Source organism: Leishmania major, chromosome 27 (assembly GCF_000002725.2).
Source record: "Leishmania major strain Friedlin complete genome, chromosome 27".
In the NCBI taxonomy this organism is placed as follows: domain Eukaryota; phylum Euglenozoa; class Kinetoplastea; order Trypanosomatida; family Trypanosomatidae; genus Leishmania; species Leishmania major.
Genome location: NC_007268.2, coordinates 1 through 17360, shown reverse-complemented (window position 1 = coordinate 17360; position 17360 = coordinate 1). Strand labels below are relative to the sequence as shown.

General features: G+C 58.1%; 5 protein-coding genes across 5 annotated transcripts; all 5 read left to right on the top strand.

Moving 5' to 3' along the window:
* Positions 1-877: 877 nt before the first annotated feature.
* On the top strand, positions 878-3244 carry LMJF_27_0050 (DEAD-box helicase-like protein; the record flags this gene model as incomplete). Its single annotated transcript, XM_003721763.1, has 1 exon — positions 878-3244. One exon carries the CDS (start codon positions 878-880, stop codon positions 3242-3244), a length of 2367 nt encoding a protein of 788 aa, XP_003721811.1.
* Positions 3245-3908: 664 nt separating this feature from the next.
* Positions 3909-5192, top strand: LMJF_27_0040 (putative CAAX prenyl protease 1; the record flags this gene model as incomplete). The annotated part of the gene is made up of 1 exon (XM_003721762.1): positions 3909-5192. One exon carries the CDS (start codon positions 3909-3911, stop codon positions 5190-5192), a length of 1284 nt encoding a protein of 427 aa, XP_003721810.1.
* Positions 5193-5883: 691 nt separating this feature from the next.
* LMJF_27_0030 (conserved hypothetical protein) lies at positions 5884-6894 on the top strand (the record flags this gene model as incomplete). Its single annotated transcript, XM_003721761.1, has 1 exon — positions 5884-6894. One exon carries the CDS (start codon positions 5884-5886, stop codon positions 6892-6894), a length of 1011 nt encoding a protein of 336 aa, XP_003721809.1.
* An 889-nt stretch (positions 6895-7783) lies between these two features.
* Positions 7784-10873, top strand: LMJF_27_0020 (conserved hypothetical protein; the record flags this gene model as incomplete). Its single annotated transcript, XM_003721760.1, has 1 exon — positions 7784-10873. The coding sequence occupies one exon, from the start codon at positions 7784-7786 to the stop codon at positions 10871-10873; it is 3090 nt and encodes a 1029-aa protein (XP_003721808.1).
* A 1084-nt stretch (positions 10874-11957) lies between these two features.
* LMJF_27_0010 (conserved hypothetical protein) lies at positions 11958-13082 on the top strand (the record flags this gene model as incomplete). The annotated part of the gene is made up of 1 exon (XM_003721759.1): positions 11958-13082. One exon carries the CDS (start codon positions 11958-11960, stop codon positions 13080-13082), a length of 1125 nt encoding a protein of 374 aa, XP_003721807.1.
* Positions 13083-17360: the final 4278 nt, after the last annotated feature.

Genomic DNA, 17360 nt, shown 5'->3' with positions numbered 1-17360 from the left:
CCGCCCCCGCGCGTTGCAGGTCACCCCACACCCGCTCCCGTCACGCCGGCACCCACCTGGCGCGCATCCCCCGTAGGGGGTGGCACACAGCCCCCCGCACCAGCAACGGCAGCCGGGGCCGGGTGCAATGCGTCCCAGCCACGCCGACACTCTGCCTACCACGGGGACGGCACAAGCGTGTTCGCTGTCGCGGGTCACCCCGACGCAACGCCACCCAGGACCCCACCGCCGGCACATCAGTGTGGCCATGCATCGCACGGATCCTTGTCACCACGAGAAGTGGGGCTCCGGCACTGGCAGGGGAGAGGAGGGAGGGGGAGAGGGGGCTGCCCGGACTCGCACCGCGTACGGTGTGGGGTGTACTGGGCGCTGAGGTACCACGCTGAGTGAGGGGTGTCCCTCTGTCATTGGGGTACCCTTATTTTGCCCAGTACCATAACACACACACTGTTCAGAGAAGAAGTTTGAATGCCCGCACAGACTGCCAAGGATGACACACCATTATGACACGAAAACCGCAACAGCAAACGGGCTTGAATGCTGTCCCGTTTTTTCTTGTGTTGGGTGCGTACGGGTAAAATGCCCCACGTCCCCCAGTGGCGTGTAGGAGCCCACCAAGAGGTGGGTCGAGTCTACTGGCGCCGGGGGACCCTCCTTGAAGTGATATTATAGCTTGCATGCCTTGCGCTGCCTTCCTGGTGTTCTGCGCATGCACCTGTGCTGATGATGATCCACTTTTTCGCCCGTCTAGCATTGCATTCTTGCCATGCTTTTCCTCTCTCCTTCTCTCCCGTGTGACATAGCTGACTCAACGAGGAACTCAAAACGGCAAGTGAAGAGAACCACTACATACACAGAGCTCGGCGCGGCTGCCATCATGTCATCTTACGTTAGTGTTTCGGGCTTATCGAAGGTGGGCGAAGATGACGCCCTTCAGCGTCTCTTGTCTTCTCGTGAGGGCTCTGGAAACGGGTCCAACGCCCTCTTAGAGGCGATGCGCAAGATTCAAGCAGAGAACGTGTTTGACGCGGAGAACGTCACTTTCACCCCGGCGGCACCGCCAGCTCCAGTCGCGAAAGCGGCGAGCAAGAAGGAAAGCGCTGCGTCCCATGCGTCTGTGGAGAAGCCGAAAGCCAACGCTGTGTCTTTGCGAGAGCCAAAGAAGACCTCGTCAGGAATGTCCCCCTCACCGACTGTGCAGTTAGCGGCCTCTGCCGTTCAGGCCTCCAGCTTTCGCGCCACCAATCCAACAGACATCGATTCTCTCCCCGCGCTTGTGGAGCTGGTGCATCCAAAGCTGCTCCGCCCGTTGACGGACTCCATGAAGATCGAGCACCTCACCCGTATCCAAAAACTGTGCTGGGCGGCAATGCTCGACAGCGATAGCGACGTCCTGGTGCGCAGCGAGACTGGCAGCGGCAAAACGCTCGCCTACGCTCTCCCCACGCTTCACCGCCTTCTCGTGGAGTGCGATAAGACGCCCATCTCGCGCGACGTGGGCACCCTCATCATTATCATGTGCCCGACCCGCGAGCTTGTGTTGCAGGTGACAGAGACAGTGACCACTCTGGTGCGCTGCGCGCAGTTCATCACAGTCGGCGGCATCCACGGCGGCGAGAACCGGCACAAAGAAAAGGCACGGCTGCGCAAAGGCCTCCCGATTCTGGTGACGACGCCGGGCCGGCTGCTCGATCACCTCAAGACCACTGCTTCCTTCACTGTTGCCCACGCGCAAACAGTGATCATGGACGAAGCGGACCGGCTGCTCGACATGGGGTTTGAAAAGGCTCTGCGTGAGATTATGGAGCTGCTAGAGAGAAAGTGCCACCACGCGTCCGATCTGAAGCGTGTTCTAGTCTCTGCGACCATCACAGACGGCGTTGAGCGACTGTCGCACTTTGCGCTGCGCAGGAACATTGCCCGCATCGGCGAGACACAAGACACCTTCTCTGTCCCGACAACGTTGAAGCAACACTACGTGATAGTGCCGGTGAAGCACCGTCTCTCCGTCCTTCTCAGCTTTCTTCGCTCCCAGCTGGACGCTGGTGCTAACAAGATCATCGTGTTTGTCTCGACAGCGGACAGTACGGAGTTCCTGTACCTGCTCGCTTCTCGTCTACAGTCCCCATTTCACAGAAGGTCGTACGAGGGCAAGGTGGTCACGCGCTCGCGCGGTGCTTCCATGAGTGCGAAGAAAATGGTCGAAACTGCCAACCGCCACCTCGACAACGGCGGCGCCACGGACGAGGTAGTCACGTTTGAGGATGTGAGTGACGGGGAGACGGAAGGGGATGCGAGAATTGACAGCACCGCGGCGTTGCAGCGCGCTTTCCTGGACGCCAACGTCTTCAAGCTGCACGGCAACATGTTACAGGTGGACAGAGCTGCCGTCTTTCACGCCTTCAAGTTTGGCACTCGCAAGTCCCGCAGCGACAAGAGCGTGTTGTTCTGCACGGACGTGGCTGCCCGTGGCCTCGATATGCCGAGGATTGACTGGATTGTGCATTACGACCCTCCGATAGACCCGACAAGCTATGTGCATCGGATCGGTCGCACGGCGCGTATCGGCAACAGCGGCGACTCAATCCTTTTTCTCGCACCGGACGAGCGTGGCTACGCGGCATACCTGACGCACTTCATCCACTCGCAGATGCAGCAGAGCGACGGCAAGGAGGCGACGGAGATGGCGGAGCGCAAGTACGAGACATTTCTCTTCTACCTCACCAAGCTGGATCCCAAGTCGAACCACATGTGGATGCAGAGCACGGCCGCGCTCGAGCGTGCCATCTCACGCCTTGCGATGCAGCGTGACATCGAGCGTGGTGAGGACGCCAAGGAGAACCTTTACCGCGTTGCGCTTTTTGCGTATCAGTCGTACCTGCGTGCCTACGCCGGTATGCCAAGGCAAACGAAGTCGCTCTTCTTCTCCTCCACACTGCACCTTGGCCACGTCGCGCAGAGCTTCGGCATCGACAAGAGTCCATCGGAGGTGCAGCGGGAGCTACAAGCCTACATCCGCGAAGACCGAGCACTTGCCCGTGACAACCGAAAGGGCACCGTCACCAACTCGTGCGACGGGGAGAGAGGAAAAAGCAAGCGCCAGCGAGTGGAGCTAGACCACGAGGACCGCTACCACAGTATGCTCACTCAGAAGCAGCGCAAGCTCACGCGCGACTGGGCTGAGAAGAGACGCAAGGAGAGCACCAAGATTCGGCCGCTTCAGTTCTCTGAGTTCGACGCGTGAGGAGACGTATTTCTTCATCTGGAAGAATGGCAGGGCAACGCTAGGCAATGCAGAGACTTGCCGTCCTCGAGACTACGCCGAGGACTTTGTAACTTCGAGTAACACTCAGATCACTAAAAACCGTACCGATTCATTCGGCCTCCGTCGCAGACGTCGCCCTTCCCAGCAGCGCGCCGAGATGGTGCATTCTATCTGCTGCTGTGCTGAATTTCTTCTTTTATGGGACACAAGTGTGCACGGGGATCGAAAAGGAAAAGAGGAACAGCGGAAGAGGTGGTGCCGTCTGGGATCGTGGCTGCTGCGGGAGCACGGGGCGGAATGCTGACATTAGCGCACACTTTTTTCACCGTGTGCTCGATGGATCCGCATGTGAGCGGGCGAGTCCGCATTGCGTGGCCGACCTGCGCCCTTCCTTTTCCGTCTTCTTCGCCCCACTTGATTTGCCTCTGCCCGCCCTGCAGGACTCGCCCGCGGTCCTTCGCCCTTTCACTAGCCTCATTGTCTCTCTCTCTCTCTTTCCGCTCTTTTCTCTCACGCTCTCTGTTTTGTCTCTGTGACATTTTCTGTGCCGCGAGCTCATCTAGCGCGATAGCCGCTCTTATCGCCACGTGGAGTTTTCTTCCCCGCTCTCTCGTCCACACCTCTTTACTGTGAGGCTCACGACATGTCATCCTCACCGAATCTCTTTCTGCGAGCGGCCGTCGTATCGCTCAATGTGATTGGCATGTGGGATGCCTACCTGGTTCTGCGCCAGCGCCGCGCCAACCAAACCAAAGAGATGCCATCGTATTTCAGGAAGGACATCACGGACGAGGAGTTTGCGAAGGCGAAGGAGTACGAGAGCGAGAAGAGCACGTTCAGTTTCCTCCAGCATCTGAAGGGACTCGTGCTGACCAACATGGGTATTTTTCTGCGCCTCCCCGCACTCCTGTACTACCTTGTTGCGCAGCGCGCGAGCCTGTCTACTGGCTCCTTCTCTCATAACTACGCCGCCGCCGTAGCCGGGGAGTTGATCTCCGTCGTACTTGACATCCCCTTCTCCTACTACGAGAACTTCCACATTGAGGACCGGCACGGCCTCAACGAGATGACCAAGACAGAGTTCGTAAAGGATATTGTAAAAACGCTGCTTCTCCGCGTCACGCTGCTGTACCCTATGCAGATCAAGCTCATTCAATTTGTGGTGCAACGCTTTGGTGAGCGCTTTCCGTTATACCTCTTCTTTGGAATGTCTGTGATGCTGGTCGTGTTTCTCCTGGCAATGCCGACGGTTATCCAGCCGCTGTTCAACAAGTTTACCCCGCTCGACGCGGAGTCGCCCCTGTACAAGAAGATCGAACTCCTCAGCAAAGAGATGAGCTTCCCCCTCAAGAAGGTCTTCGTCGTCGATGGCAGCCGCCGCTCGCACCACAGCAACGCCTACTTCTACGGCTTCGGCAGCAACAAACGCATCGTTCTCTACGACACTATTCTAGAGCAGCTGAAGGACGACGACGAGCCTATCATTGCCGTGCTCTGCCACGAGCTTGGCCATTGGAAGCACAACCACATCTACGTGAACCTTGCCATGGCCCTTGGTCAGCTCATGCTCATATCCTACGGCGCACGCCTGGTCGTCTTCGACAAGAGGGTCTATGAAGCGCTTGGTTTCCGTGAGGTGGATCCGGTGGTCGGGCTTAACATCTTCGCTGAGATGTTCTACGAGCCCCTGAGCACGTTTATCGGATACGGCTTTTGCTATGTTTCGCGGCGGCACGAGTTTCAAGCGGACCGCTTCGCCGTGACGCACCATCACGGTGAGGGAATGAAGAAGGCGCTCTTGGTGATCAGCAAGGAAAACCGGGCCAGCCTAACACCGGATCCGTTGTACTCGGCGCTCCACTACACGCACCCGCCCGTGCTCGAGCGGTTGCAGGCGATTGACGCGGAGCTCAAGAAGCGGGAATAGTGTCGAATGCTACTCGTGTTGGTGCGCCTTACCGCAGGTCTTTCTTTTTGTCGTTGGCCGTTTCCGTCCATGTGCTTTCTTTGCCTTTTAGCAAACTATTGAGTGGTTGCGTTGCGCTCATCCGTCTCCTCTACCCGCCGTGACTCCACTCTACCCCCTCTTCTTCCTTTTGCATTCACCGCGCGGCGTACCAGAGCGGTGAAGAAGGAACAAAACAAAAGCAAAGTTGTGCAGCTCTTTAGGATCGTCATCGTCTCCGTCAATGAGAGCTGCGATCTAGACGCGTTACCACTTGCCTGCGCTCGCGCACCATTCGACGCTTGTGCTGCAGCACCGCCACCTGCCGCTCGACTGCTTTAGCGGAAGGAGTAATGAGCGTCACACGACTCAAAAGCGCACGCGCCGGGTGACGTGCCACACGGTTCCGGCCGCCGTAGTTGTGTGTGATACAAGGAAGTTTCGCGCACGCGCATCCTTGTTGCTGCGTCGACCTCAGAGCCTCTACCCTGTTTTGCGTATTTTACCCCGACGATTTTTTTGCGTTGCGTTTTTTTTGTTTGTTTCGATTTGACAGAGCTCAGGCGCTGCGGCCTTGAGAAGCACCCCACTTGTCGCTTCCATCTTCACCGGAGCAGCTGCACATTTGTCGATATCAGTACGCCATTTATTCCCCTTTTCGCGCTTCTCTCTCATGGACTCTCAAGGCCCGTTCTTAGTGATTCCGACGAAGCGGGGCGCCGTTCCGACCTTGACGCCGGCGCAGGCGAACGCTATTCTGGAACCATCGGAGCGAATCCTGGCCACCAGCGTCTTTGAGGCGATGGACTTTGTGAAGCCGTGCATCGAGGCCGGGATGCAGTTGAGTACCTACTGCGGTCTGAGTGGGTACAAGACTGTGCTGACGCTGCGCTCGTCCTTCCAGGGCCTGCACGCAAGTGCGTCCTCCAGCGACACCGCAGTAGCCGGCGATAACGAGAGAGGCCGGGCCGTGATTTCCTTTGAGAAATGGCGTGATGTAGTCAAGGCGACGCGGCCAACCTTTGCGGTGGCCGTGCACGAATCTCTTCCTCTATGCGAGCCACTGAACAAGCGGCGACGCGTCGCTGCCACTCGCTCGGAAACGTGGCTGGCCAACACCGAAGAGGCATCGGACCTGGGGTGCACTATTCTGCCGTCCATCTCGGCTGGATGCACACACGATGGTGGCTACATCGACGCCGTGCCTCGCGGGGAGAACAGTTACGAGTTTTTCCAAACCCTTCAAGCGCTTCAGCTATCGCCGAAAAAGTGCACAATGTGCGTTGCACCCAGCATTTCTGTGCTCCTTGCCGCCATGGTGAGCAACGTATCGCTACTGGAGTGTCCACTGCCGTGGACGCTGGCCGAAAAAGGCGTAGCTCTGCTTCTTCCCTTGGAGGAGGCGACGACGACGTCCCCAGAACCTGTGGTGCCACTTCTGGACTTAAACGACAACGTGTATGCTCTCGACATCAACCCTATCGCTGAGGGGTGCGACTGCTTCACCTGTAAGCGGCACTGTCGCGCTTACCTGCACCATCTTCTTACTGTGCAGGAAATGAACAGCGACATTCTTTTGGTAATGCATAATCTTGCGCAGGTGGTCCTACTCGTCCGGGCCTACAGGTGCGCCAGCGCGCCAACGCGTGAGGCTCTTGTGAGTCGCGTTGCCTCCGCACTATGATATCACGGCACTGGCGTGCGTGTGCGCGACGACGTAAAACGCTAGTCTCGCCATATCCCGTGCCCGCTGCGTGCCTGTGTGTGTCGCTGCACTCAACACGCGCAACCACAAAAGAACCATTGGAGGTGAAAGCGGAAGTACGACGAGACAGAGATTTCCTCACAGAATTCCAAGAGAGCGGGTCGGAGCCTCATCAACGTCCCTGCCGCTTTTCACAGCCATCGTCATTGCTGTACACGTTAGCACACTCATAATGAGGTGATGGAAAGACAACCCACGTTTCGCGTGTCTGCGTTACTGCTTGCGCGCTTCAGTGAATGTGAGAAAGCCATCGCGAACACAAAAGAATACGCTGTTCTTTATTTCCTCTGTGCTCTGCTTTGACTCAGTTGCCTGATCGAAATGGACGTTGTGCCTGCCTCTGCGACCCCGTTTCATGTCATCCTTATCTCGACAATGTGTTCTGATTGCTAGTACCGCACCCCCTTCCCTTTACGGCGCCACACACACACACACATACATACATACAGCCGCCGGAGCACGCTGCGAACAGACGAACCGCACGCCGACTGCACAACATAAAATAGCAGAAAAAGTAGATGCCGAGAAGAAGGTGACCGTTTGGTTCACTCGTCCCCTTTCACCCCATCCGTCACACCAGAGACACAGGCGTGTACACGTAGACACACGTTGCATTCATAGAGACGTAAGTCACCCAAACACGAGCGAACATATATAGACACACACACGCACACACACACACACACACACACACACAGGCACATCAGGTACCCTCTACACCCTCTCACAAGTTGAACAGGCCTCTCTACTTTTTTTTTTGTGTACACCGCTGCGACGTACCGCAAGCTTCACCATCTCAACGAGCAAGATGTCGCAGTTGCGCTCATCGCCGTGTCGTGGCGGCGGATGGAGAATAGGCACTCTGCTGGTGATGATTGTTTGCTCTGTTGGTGCGGCATCCCAGCTGAACACGGACTGTGACACGCTAGGCTTTATACTGGATGTCGCAGACCGCAGCTGTCAGGCGTGCCCGGAACACGCTCGTCGAGTGCAGGGGACGTGCGTGTGCGATGTCGGCTACGCGTTGCACGTGGACGCCAGCACTGGTACGCAATCGTGTGTGGACTGCGCCGCGCAGAAAATGATGGTGAGCGATGCGGGCGCTGTCAACGCGTCCGCGTACTGTCTCCCTTGCGGAGGAGACCGCCAGCTGACTTGCTTGGTCGATGCCACGTACAACGAGGCCACACGAACATGTGTGTGCGCTCCGGGCAGCGTCTTGGCGAAGCAGGTGGGCACGCTTTTGCTAACAGCGGCGATGTGTGCCCCATGCGCGCGCTCAGCGTGCGTGACATGCTCCTTTCCGTATGCACTCGATGCGAGCAGTGGCGCGTGCCGTTGCAGCGCCGGCTTCACAATGCTCTACGACGGCTCCTGTGTGCCCACCGAGGCGTACGAGTCAATGGCCGCAGCAGCCTCAGGAACGTCGACGGCCCTGTCTCCGCCAAACATCGACAACAGCGGCGCGGCCGGGCCTCTGACTAGGGTTTTTCCTGCACAGACGTACTCGCTCGGCGCTGCCCTGCTGTGCAGTCGCGGCAACAGCACAGCGTGCAATCTGCTGGCAAACCTGTGCGTTGTGATGGACTACCAAGTCACTGCCATGCCGTGTGCGCTGTACCAGCACATCAAGCAGAGCAAGCCATGCGACGATCCGTGGTGCGAGACGATAGACGGGCTTCCATGGCTGTACTACACCCGGAGCAACGCCGATGTCTTGAGCAACGTGACGACAGAGTACCGCCTCTCGGCGCGCCAAAAGCTGCAGCTGGTTGTGTCCGTGTTTGATCTGTACGGCAACTGGCTTGGGTATCAGTCTGTGGTGAGCCAAGTCAACCCGTGCTTTCTCAAGAACACCGAGCTGCAGACATTTTTCGCTGCCGGCGACACACGCGCCACATCGTGCCATGTGAACTGGCATTGGTTCCTTCGCGCAAATCGCACTCTATTCTATGAGGTTTACCTTCGGCACCCGTTCAACGCCTCGCGGCTGATGCCCGTGCCCCTGCTCATCGATTACTCCAACTACGGTTTTGAGCCCGCGACGTTTCACGACCCGTGGCTGTACCGCGGCCGCGCCGTCGCTTCCAACGGCGCCATGTCCGAAGGCGGTTTCCGACGGCGGTTCTACGCCTACGACAACGTGGGTGGCAGCAGTGATGCACTGCTTCGCTCGCTCCCCAGCTATGTCACAGCGCTACGCAGCGCCAGTCTAGTGCTGGGGGCCGATCACCGCGACGATCGTTACGTTGCGACCCCACTTCTCGTGCTGCAGTACGCGTCCAAAATGGTGTCCACGATAGCCGATGCAGCACCCACGGACGACCTCGAAGAAGAGCGGCAAACGCCTCTCAACACCAGCGGTCAGCCCGACTACACACTCCATTGCCAAATGCGCTCCTATTACCTGTCCAGCACCGACTCTGTAAGCCAGGGGCTGAAGGTTGCGGTTATCGTCCTGTGTGCCCTGTGCTTTTTCTCGGCGTGGGTGCGCACGTATGGCTGGATGCGACGGCGACAGTACCTCGTTCTTGATTCGTTCGCGGTACTGCGATTCTTTGTGTACCTGTGCAACCACATCAGCAACATGTTCTTCCTCGCCGTCGCCGTTGCGTCGTGGTACATGTTCATCGCGTACAAGGGGCAGTCGTCTTTGTCGCGCGCGATGCGGCTAGGCGACGCGTACGTGAACGCGATGCTGTACGTCGCCGTCACGGGGAAGGGGGTCACGGTGCTGTACCGGCTAGCGGAGCAGTGCAACGCGGACTACTTTGTCATCGACTGGGAGCGATCGAAAGGGCAGCTGCTCCGTGAAAACAAGGTCGTGCCAGTGAGCATGTGGCGCTCAACGTTTGTGGCGAATGCGCTGAACGAGCTGCAGGCACTGCGCTACTGGTGCCCACTGCTCACCATGACGATCGTTCTCCTCTTTCTACTTGGCCTCGATTACCAGAACATGTCTGCCAGCGTCCCGCGCGGGTCGCGGCAGGTGGACGGCATGACCGTCTCGTTCGACACCCTCCGCATCGCGATTGACACCTTTTTTTGGGTGGCTGTGGCGCTGGTCATGTACTTGTTCGAGTATCAGATTTACTATCGCTTTGTTGTTGTGCACCCCCTGCAGGCGTTCGTCGACCTGTGTTCCGTGTCGAACATCTCCATCATTATCCTCTTGGAGCAACAGTGGGGCTTCTACATCCATGGCGAGTCCATTCATGCCCACGCCGACGTTAGTATGGAGGAGTTCCAGAGCAACCTGTTTCTTGAGGCTCAGGGAAACCTGCCCGTACGCGGCTTGGGGGGCCAGAGCAAGTGCCAGTCTCTTGAAGTGTATCTCGGGCCGTACACCCGCCAATATCTTTACATGTGCTACATAGAGATGCATATCGAGAACCAACGTTCGCTTCTGAAGCGCGAGCGCGCCATCAACCCAGCTCAGTGGCACTATATCCGCTTTCTTTTTTGCTTTTCACGACAACTCTGTGTCTACACACAGACGGCCTTGGCTATTCGCGACCGCATTAACTACGCCTTCCAACAAAGCGTGCGTCGCGCGGAGAGCACGGTTCTGGTGAAGTTTATGCTGCAAAAGTGGCTCGACTTCCCACCCAACGTGATGTACATGAACGGGCCGCAGCGCGGCGATCATTGCGGCAAGGATCTCTTCTTCATCGACGACGTTCAGTCGTACGGCCGCGCGTTTCTGTGCGGTCTCGACTTTGACCTTTTCGTGCTCTACGCTGCTCTGTTTGCCGCAATCGACGCGGCGCTGCACAACTTCTACGTCGCCATGGTGCTGGCTTTTGCGGTGGAGGTTGTGGTGCACTTCTACCGCGTCCGTGAGGGGCTCGCGAACTTGAGTCAAAAGACAATGATTGATGATCGCTTTTTCTTGTAGACATCCCTTCTGCTTTGACTTCTCTGTTCTCGAAGAATTGGAACACCACCTCTTGTTCGCCGGGCCTCTCCGAGCTTGTTTCGCTTCCTCCTCTTCAATTTTTTTTTTTTGCGGTGTGACCGGTGTCTTACTCTGTTGTGGCTTTGTTGTGACCCCTTTGCGTGCCTCTGCGTGCGCGCATGATGTCTCTACGCTCTCCGGGGGTGCTTTTGCTGGCCCAGCTGCGCCTTTTGCACGTTGAAATGTGCTGCCGCGCACAAGGAAGGGTGAACGCCCTCTCCTGCTCGTACTGTCCTCTTCCTTTGTCTCCAGATTCCGCTCTCTCTCTCTCCCTATAAAATCGCGGTATGTGATGCGGCGCACATGAACCGTGAGCGATCTGCGAGCTGTGCACGCACTCTCACGCGCCTGTGAACACACAGAGCCGCGCTTGCGGATGCACAGATGATGGAAAATGGCAAGAGTCCGTTTAACAGAAAAGTATATATGCATATACGAGTCACCTTCACGCACGTTGCCAGTCCATTTGCAGTGGTGACGAAGGCAGCGCTGCCTGGCAAAGCGCTTCCCTGTCACCACTACCCTGTATATTATCTTACATCCCAGCGCCTTCGGGGATGGGAAGACCTTCATTGTCCATCTCTCACGCTCCTCGTCAACGTCTCCTCGCCCCCTGCTCTCTCTCCTCCCTTTCGTTTTTGTTTTCTTCGCTAGTGTCTGGGCATGCAACGCCGGCGGTTCACCTTATCCCTCCCCTTCAGCCGTCCCCTGTCTTTTTGCCGCTGTTCCGACGCTCTCTCTCCGTTGGCAGATGCGACGCTTCTCGCACACTGTCTTTTTCAGCGCCGCTCAGCGCGCGCGCTTGTCGCGCAGCTCGACTGGTTTGGGCTGCCTTGTGGCCGTTTCGATTCCTCTTGCCTGTACGCCACCAGCATGCGCGACGCAGCAGCGGTGGGCTTCGACCTCCCACGGGAGCTCAGGTGCGACGGGGCAGCAGACCCACCACCCCTGTCCCACGCCTGCTCGGCGGCGCGACGACTTTCTTGGTGTTGTGCAGGTCACCTCCAAGAACCTTAAGACCGAGATGGAGTCGAAGGTTCCTTTATTTCTGTACTTCATGGTCACCAACCACCCCGAAGTGAAGCAGTACACGGAGCTGCTTTGCCACCAGGTGGATCAGGCGAATCGCCGCCTCAAGGACGAAAACTTCGGCGATGTGTATCAAGAATTTGGCAAGGACGCAGGGCTAGCGATCAAGCTTGGCATGGTGGACTGCCTACAGGAGCCGGGGCTGATGGCCAAGTTTCACATTGATCCGCACATGTTCCCCTTGATTTACTTTGTGCGCAACAAGGTGTTCTGCGACAAGATGGTTGGGGTGGTCACCGAATCGCACGTGAAGGAGGCTGTAGAGGCGTTTATCGACTACGCCAAGTTGGAATCCAAGAGCGAGTCTGAGGGTGCCTCCTTATTTCAAAAGGTGAGGCGTCAGGACGACGACGACGAGAACGCCATGACCCTCATCGCCGCGGCGCACGGCAAGATGCAGGCCGGCGACCCTGCGAAAGGCAAGCAACTCTTCGAAAAGGCACTTCGCATGTCAATGGAGGACATGGAGGTCGTGAAGAAGCGCTACGGTGTTCCAAACAAGAAGATGACGCCAGAGTTGTGGGCAAAGCTGAAGCGCGAGCCCTGCTACAACTCGGCTCCAGAGGCTTTGTGCGGGCTTGCGATGTGCGCCATGGCATCCAAGCAGCGAGACGAGGCATTTCGTCTCGCGGCGCGGGTGCGTGAGGAGTTCCCGTTTGCACCGCAGGATATGCGCGGCGTCGCGGAGGCCGTTGTGCGCATCGAGCTCATTCAGGTAGTCGACTACGACCCCGACACGGACAACTACATGCGCCTTCTCAAATTCGACGAGCTCGTGAGCGAGCCCGCGCAGTTTTACAAGCACCACCTGAAGCGTGCTGTCGCCTTTTACGTGGAGGGAGTGGCCGGGCAGGCGATTGAGGAGTGCCTTCGCCTCATCCGTGCGGAACCGAAGCTGCTATCTGCGCTCAAGGAAGGTGGCATTGTACCGAATGATCTCCGCCTAGGGCCCACGGCTGTCACACCCGCGCGGCAGGTCATTCGAGCCATCTTTGAAGCGCTGGGGCCCACCAATGAGCATGTAGAGAAGGGTCGTAAGCTGCTTCAGCTTTATCTCTAGCTCGCCATGGACAGTGCCTACCGAGCAGACTCCCAGAGCACTAGGGAGCAGCGAGACCGTAACGGCGAAGAGACCAAAAGGAGAAGGGGGATCACCTCCACGCCGTGCATCATTTCCATACGGAGCAGGTGAAGGCGACAACAGCGCATCAGTCGAACGAAAAAAACCGCTTTATCTGCTCCCTCTGCGGGTGCCTGTGCAAGATGTCTTTCGCTTTCTCTTCTGCGCATGCGTGGCCGTGGCTCAACCGCATCATTCCAGAGAACATTTGTTCCTCTGCCTCTTTGCTCACCCTTTGCACTCGAAACAGTCCCGCAGACGCTGCTGCGGGGGCAGCTAGGAGCCACCAGTATGACATATACCCTTCAGTACCTCAAGAAATGCACTAGCGCTGCTTGCCCCCAGGTCAAGGATGCGGGGGTTGTATCTGCGACCCGCTGCAGCTCTTAGCGGTCATGGTAGGTAACGCCTCAGCACAGATACTTTGTGTCTCCAGCAGTGCTGCACGTACTTATAGAGGAGGGATCACCTTGTCTCCACTCGAGCCTGTCCGTATTCTGATATTGTGTACGCAGAACAGGCTTCTGATCGATCTGAGCATTGACAAGGACAGCACGTCCCTTCACTGTGCCCCCCCCCCCCGCTGAGCATGTGTGTGTGTGTGTGTGGGGGAAGACAAAGTGTGCACCTCCCATGATGACCAGCGACCTTGCCGCGCTACGCAGCCACGATTGCTGCACCCACGCATGTGCCAGCGTCGTTAAAGGTTGTGTTTCTTGGGCCCAGTCCGCAGCTAAGAGGTTGATGTGGACGACGTGGTCATTCAAGCATCCGTTTCTCATTCCGTAGAGAAGGTTGGCGTAGGCGGCCATCGTTTCGGCCTTCAGGCTGACTCCCCGCCCTGACACGCTGATTTGCTCCACATGCTCCTGACCAACCGCTCCAATGCGTCCCACCATTTCACCCATTCGCTGCCCAAGCTGGAGCTTCTCAGCATTGGCTACTAGACGTCCAACAAGGTTCACGTCTGAGAGTTTGCTTCACTTAGTCATCCGCTTCTGTCAGTGCAGCGTGCGAAACTGAAGAGGTGACACCGGCCTTGCCAACTGCCGCTTGCTCACGTGTCTGGATGTCTCGCGCCGTTTGCGTTTTGGCAGACTTGAACTCAGCGAAGGAGACACTGCGACGCACAGCACCCGCCGCCAGGAATAGTGGCCTCGCAAAAGTTGACACGCTGGTGTCGTGCAATCTGCCGCTGCGCGTAGACGTCGACCTCGGTGTGCGTCTGCGCCGTCTGATGCCACTCTCCGGCGCACCAAACCTTCGAGAGCCCGTCCCCGACGACCGTGGAATGACGTCCTTTGGGACGCCTCCGCATCTGCTCCCCGTCGGCGTGCATGGACCTTTCTTGTTCCGATCACACCGCAGCTCGTGCACAGCTGAAGGCTGCTTCCCAAGCTGCACGAGATACCTGTTGTGTGCCGCCGCCTCTTCGATTTGGTGGACGTGACCAAGTATCCGCTGTTATACACCGACGATTTCACCTACTTTCATGCGCTGACCATCCTTACCCTACTCACTAGCTCGCCACTTCTACAGCGCCTCGTGACGGGAGAGGGCCGCACACGTATTCTTGACGGTCTCGACGCACAGCATTTTCCTTGAATCCGTCCATGTGAGTGGTACCCCTCAACTGCGAATATCTCCTACCGCTTGCAGGAGCGCCTCGACAGAAGGGGCTTCCCGCTGGTTACAGTGGCTTGTGCGCATCATCACCCCCGCTCAAACGTGCGCTGAGCTCGGATTCGTCGACCTCGACAGCTAAAGTGGCCCCTCGTCGAGCTTGGCACCTTCCTTGGCATTTTCACCTCTTACAGGCATCCCTGAAAACCGTCTCAACGTCCTGAGAAGCGTTGTCTTGAGTGCATGCTCCCCTCTCCCGCCCGAAACGAAAAAAAAAACACCACGAGACCCTGACAAGTGAACGGAAAGTCTACCCCGAAAACGGGAGCAGATTGTTGTAAGAGATCCGCTACGACGACGTCAGCGCTCGACTTTGCTCTTGTTGTCATTTTCTCTCGCTCTCGTTTCTTCGCGTGCAGTGCTTTCTTGCACTCTTTGCTTCTGTCCTCGATCGTATGCTTCACTTTCGGTCCTGCGCAGCAGGCGACGGCAAACAGCGGCGCCCGCTGTCTTCATGTGATCGGCAAGGAAACGGTAACCCTGCTGACCCTTCAAGCAAAGCAAAACATGGTGTAAACAGCGGTGCGCTGTGGGGCCCTCGTCCCTGCGTCTTCACAGATGCCAGTGGGCTCTTGCACGCTGTTTTCTGCGTTCCCAGTATCTGACCAGGACCTTTTCACCCCTTTAGAGGAACGTGGCAGTCGGTCACGATGCATGATCCCCAGTGCAAGCCGCTGGCTACGTGCGTCGTGTCTGCGTGCGTTGCGTATGAACGAGTGCTTCGCTTCCGAGATTCACTTCCTGCACAGCAGGGGGTGCGCTACAGGGGGTCACCTTGTAGCCCGCTGCGGCTGACGGATCGGACTGCCGCATGCAGGGCCCTCTTTGAATGAGGACGCTGCAGTGGCCATGTTGCCCGGTGTGGCGGTATCTGTGGGGAAGCTGTGTGGCGCTTGGCTGTGGCCTTTTCCTTCGTAGGGTCTTCTGCGCATGCTCCCTGTTCGCGGAGAGGCAAGCGGTCTTCCTCACCCTTCAGTGCTCGTCCCTCGCCCTCTTTTCTTCCGGTCACTGGTCTCCTGTCATCTCAAACGCCAGCCTTTGCAGCAGCACTGAACCCCACGGTCGTGGTTCTCCTCAGCGGGCTTGCGCGCTGCGTCTCCGTAGCGGGACGACCTCGGGAGAGATCGCTGCCTCTTTGCAGGCGCCAGGGCGCGCAGTCCGTTGCAGGCGGGGTGCCGCCTCCTTCTCCCTTTTCTTCGTCGCTCTCCTGCTCTTGCCTCCGGTGCTGTGGCGCCGCTTGGGGCGCAGTGGTGCTTGCCGTGACCTCGTCAGCTGCGCCGCCACGGAGCGGACCAAGAACGAGCGAGCAGGAGGTGATTGGTTCATAGTGCAAAGGTCGCTTTATTTCGTTGCGTACGTGGCGGCGATTCACAGATCACTGTGCTCACTCAGCGCCAGTCTCGCTTGTCAGTGGCGCGCTGAAGGGTGTCACTTTCTGGTGTTGCCTAAAGCCCTTTCACTCTCCTCCGTTGGTCTTCGTGCCTGTAGCACGTCTCCATGTGAGCCCTCGCACTGCAGGGGGTGGAGGGTCTGAGTGGCTGCCGCTCCTCGTCGACTCTCCTTAACCAGCCGACTCTCGTCTCGGACAAAGTGGTTTCAGGTTTTGGTTTCCTTAGTCGGTGGTCTGCTGGATGCTGCCGGGCGGCTGCGGCGTCATGCGCGAGCTTCCGTGAGGAACGGTGCCACAGCCCGGGTGTCGTTCTCCGTGGTGCGCGCACCCCGCTCACGGACCCGTGTGGGGCCAAAGCACCCGACATCGCCCTCCACGCCATCTGCCGGTTGTGCCTTCCGTCTTTCCGATGCCGTCGCCGGAAAGCTGCCCCATCGCGGCGCCGCCCAGCTCCCGACGTTCATAGCTACGCGTCGGCTCGCCGCGCCGCTGGCGGGGTCCGCCGAGAAGCGAGTCCGTCGTGTGGTCTGCTTTTCGGTATGCAGGCCCTATTTTGCGTCCGGTGGAAAGCGGTTTTGTCTGCACCCAAGCCCCTGCGGCGACGGTTGCGCGCCGCACCGGGCCGTACGTTTCGGTGTCTTTTTTTGTGATGCTGCGGATCGTCGACCGCCACGACCTACCCCGCGTGTGCGCGGGACCTCCTTTACGCGGCGGCGGAAAACCCGCGACGCCCACACTACGTCTCTCGGTGGGTGCGCCGAGTGCCGACGAAACCCCGCCGTCTTTGAAGGCTTTGCCCCACAGCGGTATCCTTGGGCACTGTGAAAAGAGGCGTTTCCTCGGCGTGCCAGACCACACCGCACACCAAATGAGGGAGATAGCGCCGCCCTCGGAGGTGGTTGCGCATCCCAGCGCCGAAACAGACGCAAAAGACTCCCGGTGATAGCGAAACCCTCCGACTACCAGTACGGCCCCGGTACCACGCCGCCCCGCCGCGCATCGGTGGTGAGGAGCTCGCAGCCGCTTGCAATTACCCTATCTGTGCCACTGTGCAAGAGTACGTGTACAACGTGTACTGGTGCAGTGGTGAAGGTACGGGTACGGGTACGGGTACGGGTACGGGTTAGGGTTAGGGTTAGGGTTAA